Below are 18,314 nucleotides of genomic sequence, written 5' to 3'. Positions count from 1 at the left end.
TGTCTCATGGCTATAATGGTTCTTACTGTCAGCATATAAGAACTACATTCTGCACCATTTGCAGCTTATAAGTAATATGCCAAGCAGCAATTCCATGTCAAGGGCATTGCGGTAGTCTTCCCTAGTGGTGATTTATTTATTTATAAAATTTATTGGCTGCCCATCTTACTTCAGGATAACTCTGAGCAGCTTATAATTTCTGTTGCCAGAAATTGCAGTTCACAAACTAGTCAAAACTAGCTATTTTTCAACCTCCTTGTACTTGTACTTAATTTTCATGAATGTTAATCATACCTGTATCTCATGGAGCATTTCCTATTAATAGATAATGGCAGTGCACTTTTGAAAATCTTGGCTAGTATGCCATAAGCATACCTTGAATCCACTTCTATGCCGTACACATTCATGCTATTTTATACAATCTAGGATCTCAAATCTAAAAAGTATCTTGCAATTCAGAGTAACATTGCCCATACCCATCCACTAGGACAGTGATGGCGAACCTTTTTTGGCTTGCGTGCCACAAGTGGGAGCGCAGCGGGGTCGAGTGCGGGCGTGCCGCACCCATAATGCAACGTGGGACCCTCCCCAGTGCGCATGCGTGCAAAATGCGCAACCCCCCATTTTTACATGGTTTTTTTGCCCTCACCATGCTCCAGGGGCTTTATAGGAGCCTGGGGAGGGCGAAAAGAGGCCCTCCGGAGGCTTCAGGAACTGTCCAGAGGCAAACCGCTCGGAGGGTCGTTTTAAGTGCTCCGAAGGCATCAGGGAAGCCTCGGACAGTCCCTGAAGCCTTCGGAACGCTTAAAACCACCCTCCGAGCAAACCGGGTTGCTCGGAGGGTCGTTTTAAGCGCTCCGAAGGCATCAGGGAAGCCTCGGACGGTCCCTGAAGCCTTCGGAGCACTTAAAACCACCCTCCGAGCAAACCGGAACTTCCGGGTTGCTCGGAGGGTCGTTTTAAGCGCTCCGAAGGCATCAGGGAAGCCTCGGACGGTCCCCGAAGCCTTCGGAGTGCTTAAAACCACCCTCCGAGCAAACCGGAGTTGCTCGGAGGGTCGTTTTAAGCGCTCCGAAGGCATCAGGGAAGCCTCGGACGGTCCCTGAAGCCTTCGGAGCGCTTAAAACGACCCTCCAAGCAACTTCCGGTTTGCTCGGAGGGTGGTTTTAAGCGTTCCGAAGGCTTCAGGGACGGTCCCTGAAGCTTCCGGGGGTGGGGAGGCTCTTTTCGCCCTCCCCAGGCTCCTATAAAGCCTCTGGAGCCTGGGGAAGGCGAAAAATAGCTTTTAAAAAGGTGAACTCAGCTGGCCAGCGCGCGCATACGCGCTGGCCAGCTGACCAGGGCAGCGCCTTGCGTGCCCTGACAAATGGCTCCGCGTGCCACTTGTGGCACGCGTGCCATAGGTTCGCCATCACGGCACTAGGAGATGAATACGATGCTCTGAATCATACTTAAGAACACCTACACAGATTGGAAAAATCTCTACTTCATAAAAGTGAAATGCAAAATTCAGCATAAGTTTTTTTTCACTCACTTCTTATATTTTCTTTTACTCCTTTCTTTAGAGTACCTCTTAGTACTTCATTCTAATCTGGCAGGAAGAAAACATTAACTCCTGGAAACAGAGAGGACTGTTTTCAAAGTACAAATGGGCAATGAAGATAAAGGATATGTGGGAAAGGGAAGGTGGTGGTAAATTGCTAAAAAAGCTATGTGGGCTGCAGGGTACTCATAGGTAATATAAACAGTAGATATCTGTATTCTTGTCTTCCTGTGTTGACATTTTTCTCTTTTTGGTGAATGCTATTGCCTGCCTGGGGCTTTTCATACAACTTGCACATTTCCTATACTTTTAAGGAACAGGTTTCATTCCAGCTCTAATAAAACCAATGAGTCTCATTCCACCCTTATTATAGGATATTCATGTGTGGTAGTGGTTTAAGGTACTGCTTTTCAAATACAGGTAATCCTCAACTTACAACAGTTCATTTAGTCACCGTTCAAAATTACATAACCACTGAAAAATGGAACTTATGACTGTTTTTCACAGTTATGACCTTTACAGCATCCCTATGATCATATGATCAAATTTCAGATGCTTAGCAACTGGTTCATATTTATGACTTGCTATGTCCCAAGGACACATGATCTCCTTTTGCACTCTTCGGATAAGCAAAGTCAATGAGGAAGTCAGATTCACTTAACAACCAGGTTACTAACTTACCAATTGCAGTGATTCACTTAAACAACTATGGTAAGAAATGTAAAGTGGGGTAAAACGTGTCTCACTTAACAACATAAATTTTGGGCTCAATTGTGGTTATAAATTGAGGACTACCTGTATACACATTTTAAAAAAATCCTAAGGAAACAAATTAACAGTCTACCTATAGCAGGATCTTAAAATTTATTATTTATTATTTACTGCTGCAGATTTTAGTCTCATTTCCCAGAATTTGTGAGAAGATTGAGGTATTTTTATTCTTTTCTAAAGAAATGATGAACAGTTATTTCCACACTTACATCTGGCAGTATTATCTAATCTAGGAAATATCATTGGGTCACAAAGGGAAGTTTTATTCTCACCTCAGATTTTATATAAGGGTGCAAAAACAAAAAGCAGAAGAAGCTAAGCTAAGACAGCAACAGTTGTTACAGTACTTTGCATATATTATATATGCTATTATGTTTCTCTGAAAATAAGACCTCCCCGAATAATAAGCCCAATTGAGCTTTAGAGCTCATGTGCTAAAATAAACCCTCCCCCAAACTAAGTCCTCCCGGAAAATATTGCAACACAGCAGCAGCCATGAGGCGGCCACTTGCCGCCTCCTGCACCTCAAAAATAATAAGACCTCCCTGAAAATAAGGCCAAGTGCTTATTTCGGGGGTCAAAAGAAAATAAGACCCTGCCTTAGTTTCGGGGAAACACAGGATATAAGTGCCTGTTGCAGCCATGAATAGCATTCCATAAAGCAACACTGGAGAACAATATTTTCCAAAAACAAAATATTGAGGCTTGAACAGACAACTATTTTCTGATTCTAGAATTACATACATACCTGTATCTACTATATTATAAACAATTTAGAAAGGCACAATCAAGAAGCACTTTAGGCTGCATAAGTATAACAATAATTGTAATCCGTAACTATAAAACAGAATCCTATTTGAAAGACAGAATTACTTTTGTCTTTAGAACCAAATTTATATTTAATCAAAGCATCTAACTTTATAAAATGTAGAATTAGGAGATTTATTAGTGGTGACTTCAGCAAGATATAAGTCAGCTGAAGTGATCAAGATAGTTATCAGCTGTTTAAACTGGAAAATTTGTGAATGCAACAATACCTTTCTTGCATAAGTTACTGACCAGTGCATTTAAACCTATATTCTAAGATATAAATGTAACAGATGTATTCATTAGAAATTAAGTTTTCTAAAATAATCTGTTTACATGAAACTTTAAAAATATTTTAAGCAATTAAAATTAATAAAACATTGGTTGCCTAACACGTAAGCATATGAAAGCTAAATTTAATAAAATTTTAAGAAATTGAAACCAAAAATATGTCCACTAATTTAGTACAAACTATAGACCCCTCAGTTTGGTTAATATTTCAAGCTTTTTAGACTGGTTTATGAAACTGGAAAGATGCTGTATGGTTGCGCACTATTTCTCTTATTATTTTCTAACCTCAGCATGATGTCTTTCATTCTTACTATATTATATCATTTTACTAAATAGCACTTAACACAATAATATCCCTGATTACTTTTCCAAGCAGATAGATACCAAGCAAATAGTTTGAGACCAGGTGTGGGTTGCTGCCGGTCTTACTACCAGTTCGGGGGCCTGGCAGACTTGGGTTGCTGCCAGTCCTGTGACCCAGGCCTGAATTCCACTACCGGTTTGGCCAAACTTGGCAACAACCCACCTCTGTTTGGGACCATCTGAGATGCAGGATTTCTGGCATTAAGCAAGTAGATTTGGACAATGTTTTTGATATAATACTGCCTGAAAACACTTCTACAAGAGAATGTATATCGAAAGTATGTAAGAAAGCTGGGGAGAGGGGTGTTAAGTAGAAGTATGTTGCTATGACACACTTACCAAGTATTCTAACAGGAATCATAGAGCTCAGATACAAACATCAATGTTATTAGTACAAATCAGAGGTGGTATTCAGCAGGTTCTGACCAGCTCTGGAGAACCAGTAGCGGAAATTTTGAGTAGTTTGGAGAACCGGTAAATATCACCTCTGACTGGCCCCACCCCCATATATTCTCCGCCTCCTGAGTCCCAGTTGATCAGGAGGAAATGGGGATTTTGTAGTAACCTTCCCTTGGAGTGGGGAGGGAATGGAGATTTTACAGTATCCTTCCCCTGCCATACCCACCAAGCCATGCCATGCCGACCAAGCCACACACCCGCAGAACCAGTAGTAAAAAAAATTGAATCCCACCACTAGTATAAATGTTTATTATTATTAGGTTCAAGATGTTCATAAAAACTGATTGCCAGAAACTTTAAATTAGTCAACTAATTTTCTTTATCTTAATTTATTCTTAACTTCCCTCAGCTGTTTCCTTCTTCTGTGGCCATACTCTACTGTCCAGGGTTGGAAAGCAAATATCTGATTTGATGAAATGATCCATTGGTAATGATTCTTTTAAAATTGATTGTTCGTGTTATTTAGACCTTGTTAAATCATAGGATCAAAAAGAAGAGGAAAGTTATCTAGTCAAATATCTATTCCTGAAGCACAGTTTTCTACATATGACTGGATTAGCTCTTAATATGCCTTGCTGATGCACACTAATTCACATTTATGTAGATGGGTTACTGTAATTAATACTAGTGTATTATTAATTATTAATAGTATATTAAATTAGAGAAGAGCTGCTGCAAATTTGTAGACCTTGAAAAAGTTTCTCACAAAAGAAAAATGCTTCTGAGAAGTAGATCTATGTAATAAGTGCAATATCTAATTGTATCAGTTATGTTAATTTACATGTATAGTCTTGAGAAGTACCTTCATTGTTGTAAAGGCTAATCAAGTATGAAGTACAGTTATAGTAAATATATTTTTCTTTAAAGTATATATTTCTTCATATGATTATTCATAAACAATCAATGAACTAGATAATTAAGGTTTGTATATTATTGTTATAAACAAGAAAAGACTTCTTGTATCTGCATTTCAGCTTCCTAACAAAATAATGATAGTTATTTAATAATAATTATAATGTTGATTAAAAAAAACCAAAGAAATGGAAAATAAGATAACTAGAAAAAGTGAACAGATAAAATACTATATCAAACAGATGGAATATTAGAATACTAATTTGAAGAGTTTATTTTGATTACCACTTACCAGCATATTAATGCGTATGAAATGTCTTACTATTTCTCATTGCATGCTGCAATTTTCCATATCATTTGTTGATTTGATAGGACTGTTTATCATGCAGTGTTGGATAAGTGGCTTAGAAGAAGGGGGCAGGAGAGCTGGACTCACTTCCTCTGAATAGCTATCAAGTGGAGCTGGCTAGACTGATAAGATGTTTTCCAGGAAGTTGTTGTAAAAGAAGAGGTTCCTGTGTATTGTATTGTCCTGAAAGTGACAGGTCACCAGGAAGTGAGGGGCAAGAGCAAAGCAGTAGATAAAACCTCAGCATAGCGTAAGGATTAAAGTATTGATGGAAAAGTTGCATCCAGTTAATCTTTGGTTCCCTTATAAAATGAAACAATAGCATGGACATAGGGAGGGATCTCTCTCAGTTTTATTCAGATTTAAAGAAATCCTTATTTCTCTTCACCTGCATTACACAATATAGTTTACAGCCCTACATGCCCACACATTTCTTTTGTTCAGCTAGAGTAAATCAAACAAAATGTGGAGATTTTAAAGCAGAATAAAAACATTAAAAATCTGTTTATAAGAAATAATAGTGGAATAAAAATGGGAAATGGTTTTAGGAATTTATCATCTTCATCTCAGGGTGAAGGAAATGCTTTGCAGTGTTTTTATTGGATTACCACAGGGACAGACAGATCCAAAGTACAGTAGAATGTACCAGTATTGTATATCTCCTAGTCCAGGGGTGGGGAACTGTGGCTCTTTTGCGACTTGTGGACTTCAACTCCCAAAATTCCTGAGGCAGCTATGTTGGTTCTGGAATTCTGGGAGTTGAAGTCCACAAGTCGCAAAAGAGCCACAGTTCCCCACCCCTGTCCTAGTCAAAATATTTTAATCATAGCAAGTAAATTGATTTAAAGAAAATGTTTTGGCTTCCATGGTTAAAATCAGCGATCAACACTGATCATTAATATTAATTAATTGAACACTTTTATTGAATCTCTGTGTAGCTTTGGTAGTAACTTTGAAAGTTTTGTCAGATCTAAAATGATTGCTGATATAGATACAATATATGTGCTGTATAGACCCCTTTAGTGCAATAAATTACTTCACAGCTCCCTTTTCTATACTTTACTCTGATTAATATACCCATGGTTCCAATAAAAAACAAAACAAAAAGAAAATAGAACTCATAATTTCAAAATCTGCTTATAACTGATATGTATATCATGTTATCCAAAGAGTAAAAAACTATTAGAAATCTGAGTTGTATGTATAATATAACTTCCATGAGTCTTGAAAAATATGTTTATATTTGTGTAGAAACTTTTGCCATGGTTGAATTTCTACCTGGAAAAAATTAGAAAAGTTAATCATCGCTATCTCTCATCTTTTCATTTGCCAGTGAAAGAAAAACTCGGTATCATTGTAAAGGTTTACACTATCCCTATGAAATGGATTGTGCATTCACTTCTTAAACAGAAAATAAGTTTCCATAGAGATAGTGGGAATTTCATTTTCAGGATATCAGTTTTACAGTATATGAAATATTAAACAGCAAAAACATTTGACGTACACGGTGTTGGTAAATGTGGTTTATTGGAGGACATTATCAAATTCTTCCAGAATAAATTTTGAGTGTGATTGAGTTCAAATGTGGTTAAAATCTTTCCATTTTAGAATGCTATAAGTTAATTGGGGGGAAAAGAATTGTAGTTACTAATACTGAACAACAAACAAAGCTGGATTCCAATTAATGTTTCATTCTTGAATTTACTGTCTGTAAAATACTTTGCTGTTTCTCTTGCTGACAGTCTTACAAACTCACTCAGAACAAGCAGTGTGAAGCTTGCCTCAGTATATGGCTGATAAAAATAGGTACCCTAATACATCCCCCCCACCCCCAATTCCCCGGCTGCGGCTTGTTCAAAACCAGGGTGTGGAGAAATGGGCATACATGTGTACGTGAAGCTGCAGTTGTGTGATCAGAGGGTGCTTGTGCACGACACTCCTTTCATGTGAGTGCCGCTCACACAAATGGAGGTGTGCACATATTGTGCTCCTGCCACTCACACGCCCCCCCCCCATGCCGTAGCTGGAAAGGTTGGAGGCTGCCGCCCTAAGATATTCCTTCCTGAGGGCCACTCACCCAGGAAGCCTGGACTTGCTCTTCATAGTCAATTTGGTCTTGAACCCTAATATCTCTTAGCCCTGAAAACATGTCTGTAAAATACAGGTCGTCTTACAATCATTTGTTTAGCGACCACTCAATGAGTTACAATGGCACTCAAAAATGTGACTTACAACCATTCCTCACACGTATGAGTGTCCCAGCATTCCCACAATCAGGTGTTCAAAATTTGGGCACTTGGCAACCAGCATGTATTTACAATGGTTGCAGCATCCTGGAGTCATCTGATCGTCATTTGAGACCTTCCTAACTGTCTTCCGGCAAACAAAATCAACAAGGGAAGCCAGATTTACTTAATACCCCCATGATTCTCTTAATTGCAATGATTGGCTTAATAACCATAGCAAAAAAAGGTCATAAAATTGGGCATGACTTATTTAACAACTGCTATGTTTGGCAACCAAAATATTGGTCTCAATTGTGGTCATAACTCGGGGATTACCTCTATGTTACAAATTGCCCTTTTCCCCCCTAACAAAGATAGGAAACTCATTATGGTTTCCTGATTTGTGGTCACAAAATGAGATTAGATTATTCTGCCTAGAAAGCTTCAAAATTGTGATAGTCTTTGCAAAGTTTTTTTTAAAAATGCACAAGTATATGACAGACCTTTGCAAGAAGTATCAATTTTGTCAAAGCTGAAGCTATAAGGAAAATGGAAATGTGTTGGTATTATTACAGTACTGTGTTTTTGCTTCTCATGCTAGGAATGATTTAAAGCTTCTCTGTGCTTTCATTTTCTGATGAAATAATGAAACTTTTCACTGATGCATATCTCTTACCCAAGACCTAAAACTGAGTAGTCCTGCTATTAAAGTAAACCTTTATCTACCTTAAATTTAAATTTAAGGTTCAGTCCTGCAGTGCAGTTTCTAAATTGCTTAAACAATCTATAATGTAATTTGTGATCCAAAGCATCATTTGCTAAGCTATGCTAAGATCAGTGCAGGCAGACTGTTTCTACAATTAATTTAGTTCTGTGGCCCCTTTTCTTCAAATTCTTGTTTAATCACACTAATTTAATTCAAGTCATGTTGTTCAATAGTTGTTGGAAGATTTTGAGTAAAAGTGTTTACTTTTTACTGTCTTTACTTTTCTCTTACTCCCCCTACTTTGCTAATTATTTAAGCTTCTCCTATGATTCACCTCATTGCTTTCTTTTCCATTCATCCTGTAGCATGGGCCTGTGTTGCTCATGCATCAATAGTCTTTTTTCTGCCTTGAATCCTGTCTTGATTTAATTAAGAGTTGGTGATTGAATGGTAGCAGGATCTATTTCTTCTGAGACTGGTTCCAAGGGCCTCTAGAGAACTGAAAATGTGAATATTTTTCTAATGTTACTGGATTTATGTGAAAATATTCATTAAGCAGTCTAAAGGAGTTGCTGTTTGCTGAACAAACTAACATTATAATTTATCTGGTATCACATTGCTGTTTTGTATTTAAAAGTTGTTAAAAATCAGGAACTAATGAGTAAAAATGTGTAGTACACTGTTTGATGTTAGAGATTACTAGTGACATGTTAAATACTGTGTACACTATTAGATCCTATTAGATACATAGAGTAATTATCTGAAAACAATAGGTACAATAAATTCCTATTCTGTAAAGACACTTTATTCAACATTGTTATCTGGAACAATGGTATACTTAACACCAGAATGCAATCTCCTAGAAAGAAGTCAGAAGGTGCAATAAAGTTACTATAGTTTAGATCAGTGTTCTCCAGGGTTGTTTCAAGTTCCTAAACGCAATGCCTATAAGCATACATATACTACCAACACTTTATTTGGTGTCCTTGTAAAAGAGTATGAGCTAATTAATTTAAAAAATTGTTATAGAAAGTTGTTACCCCCATTCTCTGTTCTTCAGAGGACTTATTCTTTCTTTTACAAATACCATCAATCCCTTTTTATTGACTGAAAGGAAATCTTCACTTCAAGATACTAGCTTATGAAATATAAGGTTACATTGAGGTGGAAGGAGAGCAACAGCATGGGAGGAGGAAAAACAGAAACTGAACAGCTATGCAGCAGAGCATGGCTCTAGATAGGACCAAACAAACAAAATAATTGTTTTACCCATATGTTACCAAAAAAATGGCAATAGATAAAATGATCCCTCTTTCTTACTCTGTGTGAGGTGTAGTGTTGTGTTAAGTTTCCTTCACTTATTTGATGGGATCAGTAGTACTGGATTAAGAGGTCTCCGTCTTTTTTGTGAGGATAGATGAAATCTTGTGCTTTCATTTTATTTTTTATTTAGAAGCTATTTTGAAATATGCCACTTTCCACAAAGCCACTATTTAGTGACCTGTTCCTACACCACTTTCAAAATTTCACATGTGCACAAAATTTCATAAAGTGCCATCTTATATTGTCAATTGTATTTTTAATGATCTGTTTTTAAATTCTATTTAATCATTTAAACATGTACATTGAAGTTGGGCAGCCAATAAAATTTAATAATAATACTTGTAATAAATCAGAGTATGTTTGCATTGGCTTAATGAGGATGTTAGATGCTATTGAGTCAGACTGATTCAATTCCTGTGTGGACCAATATTTTCAATCTCAACCTGACCTGGGCAACAACCCACAGTTACTGCATTCCAGTGATATTTTTGATCCCATCCATAGATCTTATCAATTGTTTTCATTTCCTTATACTTCCAAGATGTAAGATGAAAGTGTAAATTTGTTCACTTTTACGCAGCATTATACACAGCTTGAAAGCATTTTTTTCATGAAAGCAAGGAAAACTTTTTCACTGTGCCTTGATTAAAATTTTGCATGCCAGATACAAAATAAAATTGTTTAGGAGCCAAATCTAGTCATTGCTACTGTAGTTGCGCTTCTTAATCAGAACTCTAGAAGGTATCTATATACTACTAAAACTCTTGATTCCTGTAATCTTTAACTGAGTGAAACAGTGCACTACGGAGTAAACCCTTTTGTACCTACGTACCTCAAATGGGCTAATTTATAAAATGCCTCCAACATTCAGGACCCAGGACTCAATTCAAAATGTCATAAAATATTTCCTGCATTGATGTTTGACTCTGCTACATAGGCAGATACATCTTTTCCAGTGAAGGCAGTACATTAGGATTTCTGTTATTGTTGAAAGCTTTGAGGAAACTGGTAAAGAAGGAACATCTCTGAAAGGATGACCCAAGGGGTAAATGGGTTGTCTAGTAAGCAAATAACATTATACACTAGGTGATTGCTGCTGTTACTCTGAAGGTTATAAAAGTCTACTTATAGTGTTCGTTTATCCAGACTCCAGCACAATCTAGCCATGTGTCAGCTCCTCTAGGTAGACCAGTCCAAGCAATCAACTCCACAGGAACATTAAAACTATTTGTATTGAGACAGAGCCAGTTTGATCCAGAGGTTAAGGCACCAGGCTAGAAAGCTGGAGATCTTAGGTTCAAGTCCTGCCTTAGTCATGAAAGCCACTGGGTGACTTTGGACCAGTCACACTGTCTCAGCCCACCAACCCACTTCAGAGGGTTGGGCGGAGGGGGGGGGAGAAGGAATAAGATGCATCAGATATGTTAGCTGCCTTGAGTTATTTGTAAAAAAATAAATAATAAAGGTGGGATATAAACAAACAAACAAACAGAATTCCACAAGTCTTATTATGCTGTACTTTGCCCTCTTATAGTTCAGTGAATTAGGGAAATTTCTTTACCCCTTATCACTTTGGCAGTGGGGCTTGCATATGCATATCTCTTCAAGTTCATCTTCATTACTCTCTACATCAGGCCAGGAGTGATAATGTATAACTGAGTATCAGCTTATGGATGACACCAATCTCTTTGGCATCCCATAAAATAGCACCACCCAGCCGGAACCATATATTGAGGAAGGAGCTTTTGCTTTTGATCTGTAAACTTCCTGCAGGCGATGTAGAAAGATACCATGACCAATGATAACTAGGAGGAGTATTCTATCCCTAGCAAAGATTACCAAGTAGAGCAACTCAGTCTTGGGTCTATGCCCAGGCCTGAAACTAGACTGAACATTATCTAGGTAATCTATTTTGTAGGGTATTTTGTGGCTGAATTCCGATGCTCAGCAACATTTTAGAGAAGGTTGAAGTGATATTTACTAAACTCAACTGGATCCAGAGAATATCAAATGTGTATTTTTCCTAAAAGCCTTAAAAGTTGATTAACTGTAATTTAATTCAGTCTGGCTGTTCCTCTACCTTGAGCTTAAAAGCAACAAGAAAAAAAATATCCCGCTTGCTTTGCCTGCAATCCTGTTTTCTTAATTACTTAACTCTTAAAAATACATATATTTAAAAAAGTGTGCCTTACATATTAAAGTCTCTTGCTTTAGATCTTATTTGATTTTTTTTTAAAGAAACAATATTCTTATACATGAATGAATTATTTCAACTTCAGAGAAGAAAGTAGATGTTCCTGATGCCTGGGAGTAATCTAATATGATTCTACATACACCCCACCCCCCAAGTGGGGAGCCTGCTAGGAGTCTCTATGACCTTCTGTGATAATGAAATCTCCAGATGGTGCCAGAATATCCGGTCCTGCCTGTTGTGGGGGCAGTGACGAAAGTTTTGTTTGTTTGCTAGGGTACCGGAAAGGCTAGAGAAATCAAAGTAACAGTGTAAGTGATTCTATAAACAGATCAAGCAATATATTTCCTTTTTCTGACATTGTTTATGCTTCTTCTCTCTTAAGCTATGGTTGCTGGATCCTCTGTCCTTGCTTATTCTGGGCATTCTTTTGTGTCCATTTAGAAACTTATGAAAACATATTATATAATCATTTTTAAATTGGATAATTAAGATAAACCTTTCATCTTAATATTACAATTAAGTCTAGTAATATTAACAAAGAATCATTCAAATCTATCTCTAAAGTTAGACTAGAATAGATATCAATGGGAAGTTCACATATAAATAGTGTGAACAAAGGTTTTTCAGGGAAAGAGCGATCTATATATGAGAGAACACCATATTGCTGATAGCTTTCCAAAATGCTGATGTTAAGTATGGGACATGGCAGGCGGTAGCCACATGGCAGAGAGTAAAGTGCAATATCTACTTGGGCCATGCAGTGCTTCAGATTCAGTCTTCAAAAGGTACTTCAGAGTGTGCAGGAGGATAACGTACCATCTGTCTGGAATATTTTGAAGCAACTCCCTTTCCCCCCAGGATTCTGTAGCTGCGCAGCCTCGATATCCACTGTATTTAGGAAAAAAACATGTGACACAAATGCCAGGCTTGCAGAAGAAGCAAGAGGTGTGAGGAAGTTATGTGGGTAACTAAAAGCAAAGTAGTGAAGGTCCAGTAGCTGTTTCACATTTAGAATTTTTTTAGCCCATTGTCTAAATGTGCTGAAAATTAAATCCTTAATCCATTCCTGTATTTATTCTAGTCTATTGATCCCTTGGGAGAACAGAAATTGGTGCAACTTCACCTGTTCTTCTCTTGGGGAATTTTCTATTCTCTAATTAATTTTACAAGCCAATTTTGTCAAATAATTAGATTTCAATCAGGTTTAGTTGATTTCAGACTTTCATAAATAAAACTTATTATCAAACACTTAATATTCTTTTACTATAAATATATAGAACTCCCAAGTGTATGCATGCTATAATTACACCAAAGAAGTGTTACCCAAAAATTTTTGAGGGAAGAGATACAGGCAGGATATAAAGCTCAGGTAAATTCTTTCCAAAATTGCTTTTCTATGTTTGGAAATTCTCCAATACCACATTTGATACTGTGGCTTGATCAGTACAATTTCTTATTCCATCTTTGTTTTTTCTTTGGATTTTTAACAGTTCTGGCAAGGACTCCTTGGGAATTCAGAATCTTGCAATTAAGACTTTGGTTGTCTTAATAAAAGCACTAGCTTGAAATAGATTTTTATTTTTTACATCCCCATTAACAAAACTTTTTCAGTGATTAACAAGATTCTTTTTTTATTTCTACAGCCCATCTCCAGAAGAAGGCATGGGAGATGAATTTGATCTAATGGATCACTCAGACTTGTACATCTTAGACTTCAGTATGTGAATATTTTCTCCTCTTTAACTACTTTACCTTGTTCAAACCTCTTGCTTTAAAAACATGTCTGAGGTAGAGCTGGCTCAGTGAAAAAGCTATCATTGTAGATGTTTTAGTTTTTCCTTTATTGGATATCATGTATCATATATTACTCTTTTTTCAGGTCCCAGCTTAAAAACGCTGTGTAAACTGGCGGTGATCCAGTACAATCTGGACCAGTCTTGCCTCCCTCATGATATAAGGTAAAATATTTGTCCTTATGGAGATATTTCAGTATCTTTGATCACAGAGCCTTAACAGTGTAAGTAGCTGTCCTAGCATAGTATTGTGTGCTCACTGAGAGAAACTACAAATGTTCTGACAGATCCAATTTGGGACTTCACATATAAGGCACATACTGTGCAACTTATGCTCTCTGCCCACAGACATTTATGAAAGAGGGGAGCAACTTGCTTTCATTGTGACATTATGACAAAAATTCCACAGCTTATACACTTACTTCCAAGAATGGTTTGCATCTTGACACATTTCATCACTTTTTTTGCCATCGTGGTTTATAGCAGATCTCTGTGCAGTGAGCATGGATGTTTTTAGTGTTATCATTTCTCCATTATTCAGAGTTTGTTGGAAAATCTTGTCTGTTGCTCTACTGTTACTATGCTTGTGCCCAAGTCATAGTTCCTTATCGGTAGCCATGACTAGGGGAAGCTTTGCACAGATTCAGTGTGTGAGCCAATTGCGTCTATTCCTGGATTGGGAGTACTTGCTCATGGCATTCACCCTGTAATCCTAATGAGTTGCAACATGCTCTATAATGGACTACGCTTAAAGACCATCCAGAAATTATAGCTGGTCCAGTTTTGAGTTGCCCATGTAACGGTGCTTGTACCGTTTCCAGTTTTTCCCCAGGTACAATTCAAGGTACTGATTGTCTATAGCACAGGTGTCAAAGTTGATTGCCTCACGTGACATACCGTGATGTATTGCAACATGTTTTGCCTTTGTGGAGCCAGGGTAGTGGTCTGTGTGTGACACATCCGGCCCGCAGACTGCAAGTTGACACTCCTGATCTATATGCTTCTCAAAATCTGATTCTTGTCATCTTTAACTGGGTGAAACAGTGCAAAACGTTTTTGAACCAAGGTGCCTCACATGGACTAGCTTACAAAATATGTGCAAAATGCAAGACCTATAACTCCTAGGGAATTGAAATTTGGTAAATTTTATAAAACATTTTATGACATAAACAAAAAATGTCATAAAACATTTCCTATGCTGATGTTTGACTGTGCTATACAGTTCAACATGAGCTATTTCCCCAGCTTCTCCAGTGAAGGCAGGATTCTAGAAGCTCTGTTACATTGAAGAATCTGGGTAAGGAATTATCTCTGAAAAGATAATCTAATTGGACATAGGTGTCTAATCACCTTTAAAATTCTGAATGGTACAGGACCAGGTTAATTGAGGGACCACTTCTTCCTGAGGGTGTCTATTCCACTACGTTTGATAGACTCTAAATCCCTTCCCTTAAATGTTGCCATCGAGTAGAACCTACGTAATGGCCCTGCCCTTTGGAATATCCTTTCATCTGAAATCAGGCATTTTGATCTTCAAAAAAGCCATCAAGTTCTGGCTTTTCCCACCAGCCTTTGGGTAGTATGAGATTGGAGGTCACTAAATGCCTAGCTTTTTTTTTTCTGAATACAGTATATGAGAATGTGTTGTGCTTGAAGGCATCAGGAGTGACTTTTTAATTTGATTTTTATTGCTTTGCTATTGCACCTGAGCACCAAGAGAAATGCTACAGAAGACAAGGCAGGAAGGGCTCTATAAATCTTATATAAATGAAATAAAATAAATCTGTTCTGTTGTCTTTTCAGATGGGAGCTTTCAGCAATGACAACTAATAGCAACATCAGCCGTCCAATTCTCTCTTCCCATGGATAATTTGGTGTCATGCTCCTAGCTGCCTTCAACTCCTTGCCTTGCAAATGTCGCCTTCTGTCTTCCTCCCTGTGCATGAAAGTTCAGCTTATTCAAAAAAAGGAACACTATTTCAATACAAAGATCTCTTTACTGACCAATAATGGGAAGGTTATTTTTGCCTATCCCACCGACACACTAGTTGCAGCTATAACTTTGCCAAAACCTTGATTTAAAGGTAGCATGCACGCAGAATCAGATAATGCATACTACAAAAAAGGACGCCAGATGTGTTTTTGCTCTCATAGTTGAAGGTTACATCTGACAGCCATCTACTGGTGTAGTATCTTTTCACGTAATAGAGTCAAAAGAAATATAAATCTCAGGACTGTAACAAGACCAGCATATGTTTCATATGCGCTACAGAATCAAAGGTGAACAAAGCAAGGACTCATCAGAATTCAGCTTCTCTATGTCTCAGCAATTTTGAGTGCCTAGCTCTCAGTATTAATGTAAGAACTGAACTGAACTGAACTATCTTAAGCCATTTTCTTTGCTTCTCTGAGCACAGAAAAAAAATTGCCTAGTCTTACACATTTTGGGGGTTGACCAACTTGTTTTCTGCAATAGGCACCCGGACGATCTCCATATGATACTTAAGCACTTGCCACCTTTACAGTGGTACAGATCAGAGTCTTCAGTGGAAGAAAGTATGATGAGTACTATCTGGCCAAGAAAGAAGTGGCATCCAACATTCTGTAAGACTGAATCAATTTTTTTTTCTGCGTGTTATGGAAGTATTCATCACAAGATCTGAAATGCTATCACCCAGTTTAATATGTACAAGCAAAAGCTCTGAATTTATAAATACCAGGGTGGGGGAAGACAAACTGTGTCAGTACTTTATATGGCTAGAGGACATGTGATGGACTAATGCAGAGGGTATGAGGATTTAGGGTCTGCAGTCCACAAATTAAGACTCTAATTGAAAACAAATGCATAAATTAGTGGCTAAAGGAGGTGACCTGGAGTGTTAATCAGTTCAAATCTTGGTGGGGCCATGGACTTGCTAAACACTGCCGGGCAAGCCACACTTGGTTTCAGCCTCACATCAGAAATATAGGAGTAATACTTTCTTGCCATATGGGAATATTGTAACAATTACAATATACAATAAGTGAAATGTTTTGAATATTCAAAAGTGCTATATAAATGCTGCATATTTATTAAAATTGGGTTTCTTCATTACTCTTATTAAACAAAGTTTTTAACCAGTCAGGGTAATCCAAGTGCCTTAAAATTGCCTAATTCAATTGCTCCATGAGATTATTTAACCTGGTATCAAAACAGCACAGCATTTATGTTAATCTTTTTTTTTGGGGGGGGGGGAGTTATTTACTGCAAGATTAATTTCATCCGTCCACAAATTAACATTTGTGTTGTGATGCATGAAAAAATGGCCTTATAAACATAGCAGTATAAGAAAAATAAAAGTTAATATAGCCAGTGTAGTAAACGTATATACATGTATGCATAGATTAGACTGCTTACAAATGCGTGTATATTACATTAAACATGGATATGAATGAGGCCAACACAAAACCATATAATAGAGGCTTTCTGGTGCACATGCAGCTTGTTCCTCTGTTTTTACTTCTATAAAAAGTATACAAGTTTATCACTTGGTAAAAGAATAAGCTGTCATAGAGCTAGGCACCTCAGGATAATGTTTATATCTTAAAACATAATGCACTTCATTTGTCCAACTACCCCTGAATTTATGTCAGAACAAGGCAATGTTTCTTACATCATGATAAAGAAGGACTGATCCAGATACCCTGTCTGATTTTTTTCAGTTATCTTTTATCATATATCTTTCATTCTTGAATGAACTCTGCTTAAATGAAAGCAGAATATTTGTAGGCTGATTCCACACACACAAACACACACCGGATTAATCATTAAAAGTATTATCAATTGTTACTTTCAGATTTATTTAGTAGGAAAAAAAAGTACGATTTAGTATATGGAGACTCACAAACCTGGTTTGCAAAGCAACCTCTGGAGATGCTCTTCTTTTCCGAACCAAGAAGAGGTGGTTTTTTTCTGTATTTGCCCAACAGCAGATAGTTGAGTTAGGTTAATAATATTTTTATTATAGGAAACAAACTGGGTGTCTTTTATTTATTTTCAGTATTTTTATCTTCAGTTATGCACATATTGTGCTTTTCTCAGCCATCAATTGTTCAGTTTTGTTTTTACTTTCAGTTGTCAACTTAAAAAACATAGATCTTTTCATTGGAGCGATTCTAAATTGAAATTAGAATATAACCGAGTGAAATGCTTGTTTCGAAACTCTGGCTAGCTTCACTAAACAGATTATTTGTCTCTGTGCCAACACAGTTACAACTGTGACTCAAGTAACTATGCCTCAAATTCATGCAAGGAATATTAGTTTCAAGTGAATTTAATATTGATTAACTGAATTTATGTTAGCGGACAAATTCCTGTTTATTTTTTACTCCACTTGATACTCTGCAAATGTATTTGGGATTATAACTCCCCAAATTCCAAAATAGCATAATGGAACATGTTTTCTGGGAATCCTTGTAGTATCAGTACATCTGGAAAGTATGAGATTAGAGAAGGCTAGAATGTTTAGTTGCATTATCAAACTACAAATTTCAACTTTTGCTTCAAAAAGAAGGAAGGGGCTCTGTGTAGTGTGCACTTCTACTTCAGCCCACATAATATTTATGTTGAAAATGAAGTTCTTACCAGAAAAAGAAAAA

At 37.1% G+C, this 18,314-nt stretch overlaps 1 protein-coding gene across 5 annotated transcripts in view; it reads left to right on the top strand.

The window, feature by feature from the left end:
- The window catches only part of KLHDC3 (kelch domain containing 3), a 56,420-nt gene extending 39,622 nt beyond the window's left edge, over window positions 1-16,798 (top strand). For 4 of the 5 annotated variants that reach the window (XM_081943693.1, XM_081943694.1, XM_081943695.1 and 1 more), the window contains exons 9-11: window positions 13,527-13,600; window positions 13,763-13,841; window positions 15,480-16,798. In XM_081943693.1, coding sequence (XP_081799819.1) covers window positions 13,527-13,600; window positions 13,763-13,841; window positions 15,480-15,546 — 220 coding nt within the window. In that variant the 3' untranslated portion in view covers window positions 15,547-16,798. Of the gene's footprint in view, window positions 1-4,583; window positions 4,662-13,526; window positions 13,601-13,762; window positions 13,842-15,479 lie in introns of those variants that run through there. The other variant, XM_081943697.1, reaches the window with a different exon arrangement.
- Window positions 16,799-18,314: the final 1,516 nt, after the last annotated feature.

The sequence above is a fragment of the Natrix helvetica genome (genome assembly GCF_964273705.1).
Source record: "Natrix helvetica genome assembly, chromosome: 2".
NCBI lineage: Eukaryota > Metazoa > Chordata > Lepidosauria > Squamata > Natricidae > Natrix > Natrix helvetica.
Note: the sequence above shows the minus strand (reverse complement) of the source record. Positions and strands in the feature narration are given on the sequence as shown.